The sequence below is a fragment of the Apodemus sylvaticus genome, chromosome 5 (genome assembly GCF_947179515.1).
Source record: "Apodemus sylvaticus chromosome 5, mApoSyl1.1, whole genome shotgun sequence".
Lineage (NCBI taxonomy): Eukaryota > Metazoa > Chordata > Mammalia > Rodentia > Muridae > Apodemus > Apodemus sylvaticus.
The window spans coordinates 67,813,333-67,824,315 of NC_067476.1; the positions used below are offsets into that span (position 1 = coordinate 67,813,333).

General features: G+C 34.6%; 1 protein-coding gene across 1 annotated transcript; it reads right to left on the minus strand.

Moving 5' to 3' along the window:
* Window positions 1-6,228: 6,228 nt before the first annotated feature.
* Window positions 6,229-7,167, minus strand: LOC127684303 (olfactory receptor 1052-like). The gene has a single exon (XM_052181254.1). The coding sequence runs from the start codon at window positions 7,165-7,167 to the stop codon at window positions 6,229-6,231; it is 939 nt and encodes a 312-aa protein (XP_052037214.1).
* Window positions 7,168-10,983: the final 3,816 nt, after the last annotated feature.

The window sequence follows — 10,983 nt, forward strand, 5'->3', positions numbered from 1 at the left end:
TTTCCCTAATTTCTTTCTCACCCTGCTTATTCTTTGAGTATAGGAAGGCTACTGATTTGATTGAGTTGATTTTATTACCAGCCACTTTGCTGAAGTTGTAGGAGTACTCTGGTGGAGTTTTTTGGATCACTTAAGTATTCTGACACACTGAAACTAATAGAAAAGAAACTGGGAAAGACCCTTGAGGACATGGGAACAGGGGAAAAGTTCCTGAATAGAACACCAATAGCTTACACTCTAAGATCAAGAATTGACAATTGGGACCTCATAAAATTACAAAGTTTCTGTAAGGCAAAGGATACTGTCAATAGGACAAAATAGCAAACAACAGATTGGGAAAAGATCTTTACAAACCCTACATCCAACAGAGGGCTAATATCTAATATATACAAGAAGGTAGACACCAGAGAACCAAATAACCCTATTAAAAAGTGGAGGGGTGGGTGGGAGGACGGGGGAAGAAAAGGGGGCATACCGGACTTTCGGGGAGTGGGGGGCTAGAAAAGCGGAAATCATTTGAAATGTAAATAAAAATTATATCGAATAATAAATAAATAAATAAATAAATAAATAAATAAATAAATAAAGTGGAGTACAGAGCTAAACAAAGATTTTTTCCATGAAGAATGTTGAATGTCTGAGAAGCACCTTAAGAAATGTTCAACATCATTAGTCATTAGGAAAATGTAAATCAAAATAACCCTGAGATTTCACCTTACACCAGTAAGAATGGCTAAGGTTAAAAACTCAGGAGACAGCAGGTGTAGGCAAGGATGTGGAGAAAGAGGAACACTCCTCTATGGCTGGTGAGATTGTAAGATGGTACAACCACTTTGAAAATCAGTCTGGCGGTTCCTCAGAAATCTGGGCATGACCCTTCCAGAGGACCCTGCTATACCACTCCTGGGCATATACCCAGAGGATTCCCCAGCATGCAATAAAGACACATGCTCCACTATGTTCATAGCAGCCCTGATTATAATAGCCAGAAGCTGGAAAGAATTATGTCCCTCAACGGAGGAATGGATACAAAAGATGTGGTATATTTACACAACGGAGTACTATTCAGCCATCTGAAACAATGAATTCATGAAATTCTTAGACAAATGGATGGATCTGGAGAACATCATACTAAGTGAGGCAACCCAGTCTCAAAAGATCAATCATGGTATGCACTCACTGATAAGTGGATATTAGCCTAGAAATGTGGGATACCCAAGACATAATCCACATATTAATTGATGTCCACGAGGAATGGAGGAGTGGTCCCTGGTTCTGGAAAGACTCAGTGCAGCAGTATAGGGGAATACCAGAACAGGGAAGTGGGAAGGGTTGGATGGGGGAATAGGGGGATAGAAGAGGGATTATGGGACTTTCGGGAGTAGGGAGCCAGAAAAGGGGAAGTTATTTGAAATGTAAATAAAAAATATATCGAGTAAAAATAGTATACTATTATATCATCTGCGAATAGTGATAGTTTGACTTCTTCCTTTCCAATTTGTATCTATTTGACCTCCTTATGTTGTCTAATTGCTCTAGCTAGAACTTAAAGTACTATATTGAAAAGATATGGAGAGACGGGTGCAGCCTTGCATAGTCCCCGATTTTAGCGGATTGCTTCAAGTTTCTCTACATGTTCATGGATTGGCAGGATTAATATAGTAAAAGTGGCCATCTTGCCAAAAGCAATATACAGATTCAATGCAGTCACCATCAAAATCCCAACTCAGTTCTCTATAGAGTTAGAAAGAACAATTCTCAAATTCATCTGAAATATCAAAACAAACAAACAAACAAACAAAAAACCAGGATAGCTAAAACTATTCTCAACAGTAAAAGAACTTCTGGGGGAATCAGTATACCAGAGCAATAATGTTAAAAAAAAATTGCCTGTTATTGGTACAGTGACAGGTTGGTAGATCAATGGAATAGAATTAAAGATCCAAAAATGAACCCACACACCTATGGTCGCTTAATCTTCGACAAAGGAGCTAAAACCATCCAGTGGAAAATATAGCCTTTTCAACAAACAGTGCTGGATTAACTGGATGTCAGCATGCAGAAGAATGCAAATTGATCCATTCTTATCTCCTTGTACTAAGCTCAATTCCAAGTGGATCAAGGACCTCCACATAAAAGCAGACACACTGAAACTAAGAAAAGAAAATGGAGAAGACACTTGAGGACATGGGCACAGGGGAAAGTTCCGAAACAGAAAACCAATACTTATGCTCTAAGATAAACAATTGGCAAAAGGAACCTCATAAAATTACAAAGTTTCTGTAAGGCAAAGGACACTGTCAATTGGACAAAATGACAACCAATAAATTGGGAAAAGATCTTCACCAACCCTACATCCAACAGAGGGCTAATATCCAATATATACAAAGAACTCAAGAAGTTAGACTCCAGAGAGCCAAATAACCCTATTCAAAAATGGGGTTCAGAGCTTAACAAAGAATTTTCACCTAAGAATTTCAAATAGCTGAGAAGCACCTTAAGAAATGTTCAATATCATTAGTCATTAAGGAAATGCAAATCCAAACAACACTAAGATTTCACCTCACACCAGTCAGAATGGCTAAGATTAAAAAACTCAGGAGACAGCAGGTATTGGCAAGGATGTGGAAAAAAGAGGAACACTCCTCCACTGCTCGTTGGTTTGCAAGCTAGTACTACCACTCTGGAAATCAGTCTGGTGATCCCTCAGAAAACTGGGCATGACACTTCTGGAGGACCCTGTTATGTCACTCCTAGCAATAAGGACACATGCTCCACTATGTTCATAGCAGCCTTATTTATCATAGCCAGAAGCTGGAAAGAACCCAGATGTCCCTCAGTGGAGGAATGGATACAGAAAACATGGTATATTTACACAATGGCATACTACTCAGCAATTAAAAACAATGAATTCATGAAATTCTTAGGCAAATGGTTAGAACTGGAAAATATTATCTTAAGTGAGGTAACCCAATCACAAAAGAACATGCACGAAATGCAGTTGCTGATAAGTGGATATTAGCCCAGAAGCTCTGAATACTCAGTACACAATTAATGTAACAAATGATTCCCAAGAAGTAAGGAGAGGTCTCTGGTCCTGGAAAGGCTTGATGCAGCAACAGGGAATTACCAGGACAGAGAAGTGGAAGGGGGTTGATTGGGGAATGGGCAGAAGGAAGAGGGCTTATGGGATTTACAGGGAGGGGGGAACTATTAAAGGTAAAATCATTTGGAATGTAAACAAAGGATGTAGAAATAAAAAAAAATAAAGAAAATAATGAAAATAAGAACTCTGAAAGAGCAGGCAGTACTCTGAACATTACTAATCACTCTAACCCCTCAACACCTTTTTCCCCAGACTTAAAAGCTGTTGAACTTGTATAGAATTAAAGTTTGAAGACTGTGAGACTATGTAACTTAACTTTAACTTTGTTTTATATTGTACTAGTATCATGAAATCATGGGGTAAAGAAAGATTATATCTTAACAGTGTTTTTTTTTTTAATGTCAAATTGACAAGGTGTAGTCTTGTTATGAGTAAACTTGAATTTCAGATTGTAAAACATAGAAAAAGGGAACCAACTTAAGTACTGCCCCTGTCTGATTGCCATGTAGTCATAATTGTGGGACAGTTTGTTTTTTACTAATGAATGTAAGATTGTCCGTCTCACATGGAGTTTCCTCATCTTTAGCCAGGTATGACATTGTTGTGTAAGAAAGTTAGTGGAGCACAGGCATGTGAGCAAGCCAATAACTTCCTGGGTCAATGATTTATTCTGTAAGTTCCTCCTTTGAGTTCTTGCCCTGACTTCACTTTCAATAAAATAACTGCTTCTAGCCTCATGTTGCCTATAGTCATTGTGTTTGTCATAGCAAAGTAAATTGTCTTTTACATCATTTGTGCACTGCAATCGGAAACAAAACCAGATGACATTGTGTGCCTCAGACTACACAAATTTCCATTTAAAATGAATAACAGAATGCCTCAAAAAAGATTCAAAATTATGTCATAAGAAAGCTTCATAGTAATAAATACATGAATAAAAACTGGAAAATTTCTCATTACACTTCATTTTAAAATGTTATTACCTTACTGCTTCTCTGTGGACATATATTTTATTTAGTTAGTTAGTCTTTTAGCTTAGTAGGTTATTTAACTCTCCCAATTAAACTGAATCTTCACCTGAGAAAACTTACATCTTTCTTTTTTTCTTTTGTGTGTGTATATATATACTATATTCTTTGTTTACAATCCAAAAACTTTCCCCTTTCCCAGTCCCCTCCCCCATATGTCCCAAAAATCCTCTTCTCTCCATCCATTCTCCTATCTTTCCCCCTCCCTTTTCTCTGTCCTAGTACTCCCTACAATGCTGGATCAAGCCTTTCCAGGATTAGGGCCCTCTTCTTCCTTCTTCATGGGAATCATTTGATATGCTAATTGTATCTTCAGTGTTCAGAGCTTCACGGCGAATTAATATCCACTTATCAATGACTGTATTCCATGTGTATTCTTTTGTGATTGTGTTACCTTGCTTAGGATGATATTTTTCTAGTTCCATCCATTTGCCTAAATAATTCATGAATTCATTGTTTTTAATTGCTGAATAGTACTCCATTGTGTATATATACCACATTTTCTGTATCCATTCCTCCATTGAGGGATATCTGGGAGATTCATGCCATGTAATTGTGTAAGTATCAAAATGGTTAAAATATTTTCTATCTCTCCTCTCTACCTGAACATCTTGTAGGAAGGAGATTATTTTAGGTCAGAAGTTTTATGGGTGGGTTACTGTGTTTATCCCTCCACTGAGACAAATGCCTGGCTAAGGAACGTGCCACTTCAGGCTGAATATACCTCACTGCTAGAAGTTTCAGCTACAGTTACACCCACAGACACCATGGGACCTACCTATATCCCAGGTATCTGACACATTGTATAGATATTTTCCCTCTCTCCTATTCTCCCTTACAAATGATCCCCCCCCAACCCTTTTCCCCTCTCCATTGCCTTGCCAATATCTATTTTATTTTACTTTCTAAGACAGATTCAATCAGCCTCCTTTGAGCCCTCCATGTTAGTTAGTGTCTTCAGATTTCTGGATTGTAGTATGATTCTCCTGCTTTATGACTAATAAATGTCCATTTATAAGTAAATGTACAACATGTATATCCTTTTAAGTATGGGATATCTCAATCAGGATGATATTTTCTAGTTCTATCCATTTGCGTACAAAATATATGATGACCCTTTTTAAAAATAGCTGAGTAGCATTCTACTGTGTAAATGTACCAAATTTTCTTTAGCCATTATTCAGTTGAGGGACATCTAAGTTGTTTCTAGTTTCTAGATGTTACACATAAGGCTGCTTTTAACACTACTAAGCAATTGGCCGTGTGAGTCCCTCCATGTATACTCTTTGGTTTGTGATTTAGTCCCTGGAAATGCTGCAGGGTAGAATTTGTTGTTATTGGTGTTCTTTCTATGGGTTGCAGACCTCTTCAGCTCTTTCTATCCTTCCCCTAACTCCTCCATTGTGGTACCTAGGCTCAGCTCATTGGTTGACTGCAAGCATCCGCTTCTGTATTGGTCAGGCTCTGCCACAGTCTCTCAGAAGATAGCTATTGGCTCAGCCATTAAGGGTAGACTACCAGAAAAACATATAAGAGTTATATTTCTTTTTTTATAGTAATTGTCGCAATACATACAGTAATTGTCACAATACAGGACTTCATAGAGTTAATTTATTTAAAACTTTAAGTCATGAATTTTTTTATGCAGTTACCATACTATTAAAATTATATGCAAACTGAGAAATAGTATGTCACTTTTATGGTGACATTTGTAGAAGGAAATATATAGGGTTTATAAAAGCCATGCTATTAGGGACATCGTAAGTTTTCTGTAAAATACTAAAATAATTTATTAATAAAGATTATTAAAATACTCTTTTGATCTAAAATTATATATCACTCTTTTAAAAGGACAATATTCTTAAGATTTTAACATGAAAATATATTTTACGTATTTCTGAGGTTTCATAATAATGTATATTTTGTGTCATTGATTAGTAAAGACTGGTTTTAGTTTTGGGGTCAAATTGAAGATTTTTGCCTGATGTATTGTAAAATTGAATCAATTGTAGTTGGGTGTGTCACTGACATAATTTTAAATAAAGTGGATTTTAAGATTCACATTTGGTTTTCAGAGCCAGAGACAGTAAAGATTCATGAGGTACTGTTCTCTCTACAAATCAACCTCTTTGCTGCTTCCTTTACATCCTTGTTCCTCAGACTGTAAATCAGAGGGTTCAGCATAGGGATGACCAAGGTGTAAAACACAGCAGAGACTTTTTCCTGTTCCATGGAGTACTGAGAGCTTGGCTGGATATAATTAAAAGTCAAAGAACCATAAAATAATGTCACAGCTGTCAAATGTGAAGCACAAGTGGAGAAGGCTTTGCGCCTCCCTTCAGCTGAGCGGATTCTCAAGATGGCAATGATAATGTGAATATAAGACACCATCACAATGATGAAAGTAGAAATAGCAATCACTCCAGAGAACACCAAAAGTAGCATCTCATTGATGTGTGCATCTGAACATGAGAGCTTCAAAAGAGGAGGAACATCACAGAAGAAGTGATTCACAATGTTGGGACCACAGAAGTCTAGTGAGAGTAAACCCATTGTGTGAACCATGGAATTTATGAGGCCACCCAAATAACATGCAAGAACCATCTGAGTGCAGATGCCATGGGTCATGATAACTGTGTACATTAAAGGGTTAACAATTGCCACATAACGATCATAAGCCATCATAGACAGGAGGATGACTTCTGTGGTTACATAAACTGCGAAAAAGAAACTCTGCAGAATACAGCCATAGAATGTACTAGACTTGTGTTCTGACAGGAAATTGACCAGCATCTTTGGAGCAGTGGTAGTAGAATAGCAGATATCACAGAAAGAAAGGTTACTAAGGAAAAAGTACATTGGCGTATGAAGTTGGGCATTCAACCAAATCAAGATAATCATCCCCCAATTACCCACAAGAATAATGAAATACACTATGCTGAAAAGCAAGAAGAAAGGAACCTGCCAATTAGGATTTTCACTCAGGCCTACCAAAATAAATTCATTCACACCTGTATGATTCCAAATTGCCATGCTTACAGTAGTATTCTTAATTCTAAAATAATCATTTCACAAAACAACTATAAAAAGAATTTTCTCCAGAATCTGATATCCATCATGGTCACGGAGAGTTACCCTGTGGAAAATAAATCAAAACAGCAACTTCAGCCATAGTCCATTCCCGTGTGCTACAATCTCAAACAATATACATGCTGAGATGCAGATAATTGAACCCACATTTATATCCTAATATCAAATATTACAGAGTAGGAAAGTTAAGAAAATATATTTTATAATATAAAGCTGTCAGTTGGTTACAATTGAGACTTGGATCCAGAGTATGGTACACAAACTCAGTCTTATTCTTCAACAAACCTTCTGCTTTGGAGCAGAGTGAGATATTAACAAACTTGTGTAAGGGAACTTCCATTAACTGATAGGCAACCATTTCAGTGTATTTAATTTCCAGTTACCCTGGAAATGACACACTGACATCAGTACCATGCCATCTTCTGTTTCTAAATGTGTCACTTCAAATTTGTCCTCATCTTCTCCCTAGATCTCTGACTGGCATGATCATTGTCATACTATTTAGGAAAACTGAACCAGGAAAAAAAAATATACATAGTTCTTTTCATTTGTTCTTTGATTTTAAATGATTAATCATTAGAAGTGTTAGTTGTATGATAATTCTTGCCGTCAGGTTTTTGTGTAATTTTGGTTTTGCATATTGTTATTGTTTTTATTCTCAATATTAAAAATAATAAAACAATTCATTACATGCATCATAAGGAGGCAAAAAGTTGTGTTATACACCAAAAAATGGAATGTCCTCATATGCTTTCTATTTTAAAAGCAAAGTATAGTTTAAAATCATTTCTTTTAATACCAATTTATCAGAGGTGTGGTAGATATCAGACAATTAAATATTACATATATTCTCTCACCCCATTGATAACTATGTATCCCTCAGTATAATAAGCCTCTATGACTCTTTCAAAATTCTGGTGGACTTAAATCAGCAACATGATGTCTTTGTGCAAACCTGTTAGAAATATAAACATTTGTAGATATAAGCCAAAAGGATAACTCGCATGTAAAAATATTGTACTGCTATATTATAAGTAATAAGATTTTCTGTTTCATTGCATTTACTATGACAAACTTCCAAAAACTATATAGCTTAACTTGACAAATATTCATTTATATACAGTTTGTAAGTCAGAAGCATGGCACTATCTGAGTTTTTTTAGTTGGAATCTACATAACTATGATGCCACACTCCTACTGGAAGCTCTCAGAGAGGAAGCTCTTTTTAACCAAATATCCCTCTTGAGTTTATAATTCTGTAGCATGTGACATTTCCTCTAAGACAAAAGTATGATTTTTTCTTCATCGTTCTGCCTTCTTTCTGTCTCAGTTTATAAGAGCAATTGAGTTATGTATAGTTCCTACCTTCAAAATCCCAGGCTCTCCTTGTGTCTCATGGTCTTTCTCTGACTCATATGTTAACAATCTGTTTTCCAATGTGAGGCAACATCTATATACCCTGGAGATTGAGATTTAAATAACACTAAAAATTATCATTCAGCTTGTCATATATAAAATGTCCAAGGAAGGATTCAATTTAAGATCCACTGTGTGTAAAATGATGAAAGTATTTGATTTGATCTGTGTATTTGCAAACAAAGATGTTTGTCTGGAAAAGAACATTACTGGTTAAAACCATAATGCAGAATTTTGTGTAACAGATGTTTCTAAATTTGCTTAAATGTGAGGTGAAAAGCAAGGATAGATGCAATGATTAAGAAGAATTGAAAGGTACTTGGAAACTCTCATTGAGATGGGGAGAGTTTTGCACAATATAAAAAAGTACGTGAATTCAGAGTTACTCTAGTATATACTTGTTTGCCACATATTCTCATTTTATCATTTTGCTATTTATCCTGCCTGGACAAATTTAATTTTGCAAAAACTGAGCATTTTTCTTATGAAAATATAAATTTGATTTTTATAAAATGTGTTTATCTCATAAAGCAAAGTACTCTAATGTCTGTTTAACATTCAAAAAACATTTCCTTTGCTTATGAAAGCATGTGAGTCATTACTGAATTAAAGGAAATGATTTAGTACCTCATATTTCACAGTCAGGAATATCCTGGCATATCCTGTTCCGTGTAGATGGACAATAACCAATTCCTTGTCTATGTTCCAAAATAGAATCCTTTGGAACAACAGTGAATCTCCTTTTGCTCTGTAAAAAGGAATGGGAATAAGTGCCTTTGAACATAGTAATGATTTACAAAAATATTTCTTTTATGTTTTTAAATTGTGATGCAACTAGGTAATTTTTCCCATAAGGTTTCCCCTCTGTAAAGTCTCTCTCCTTGAAAGAGAACCTTTCCTTGTTCTCTTTCAAGTTCACTAGTTGTATTTACATACATGTATGTGTATTTGTACACATATTCTGATATTTCTAAATATATAAATAAAACACATTTAATGCCAAGATATATAAGGTAGTAGCCAGTTGCATTGATTTTGTGTTTTGCAAATAAAGATGTAATTTGACAGATGATCCCCATGAATGAGAAGAGGAAAAGTAGAAAATCATGTATAATAGAAATATTACTTTACATTTATACCACAACCCATTGAATGCACAAAACTAAATGAAAAATACAGAAATGTTTCAATACCATCTGACAATACCTCATTAGACTATAAATTATTGGATATAAAATCTGAACACATGTCTGTCTCAGGATTGAACTTAGAGCTATCTCCTCCATTTAATACTGTCATGCTGATAGACATCAAAGAATGATTTCTAATATCAATGAGTATGAATCAAAAGATTTGATCCTGCTAAAAATTTGTATTAATTTTTATGAAGTATTGAGTTTAAGTATATTTATGTTATTAATGCATCATTTATGTTTTAGACATGAATGTACATCCAATTAGATTGTTCATGAATTGTTGCATATATGTAATTTATATTTACATATTCACATACAAATTTATATTCATAGGTGTATTTATGCTTTAAAATACACAAACTGAATAGTTTATAATTTAAATATAAAAGACAAAGTAAAATGTCAGACAATGTGGAAACATAAAAATTGACATTGAGAATAAACCAATTTATAAGCTTTATTATAACAATAATAGCATAAAATAAATGAGGCAAAACTGGAAATTAGATAATACAACTTAAAATCTATATTGGGATGAAGACCATAGCCATTGTGGCAGAGTGGAATTTATCATACCAAAGTGAGGCCACTACTCTGAAAAGTAAACATCTACCAGGAAGGAAAATGCATGGAAGAAAAATAGAAGATAATTTTTAAAATATTGTATTGAAACATTTAAAGAAAGTATGTCTAAATGATTTAAACATTCAATTTTATAAAATTAAGATAAAACATATTATATATAAATTACAATCTCATATAGTCAATTTTTACATGAATGTACAAATATCTTTAAAGTACTATGTGAATATTGTATTGAATAATAAAAACACACTTGTACTTACCATATACTAGAAAAGAGTTAATATAGATTTAATGTAAATATGTAAGAATTAAGTAAATAATGCTTTTGTCTATGAGATCTGGAAGATTGAACGATATATAACCCACAAATTATAATATAATGTTTAAACAATTTAAGTATAGTACTACACTTGGATAACAGGCAATGAGTTTCTTTTAGTGTTCTGGAAATAACAGAAAATATGAAAATCTCAAAATGAAAACTTAGCACTTTCTTCCTTCCTATTTAACAAAGCTCAGAATGAACAACACATCTGCCATACAAGAGCTGGCTTCCACAAGT

Coding starts and splice junctions, on each gene's coding strand:
- LOC127684303 (XM_052181254.1), bottom strand. CDS start 7,167: ATGGCAATTTGGAATCATACAGGTGTGAATGAATTTATTTTGGTAGGC.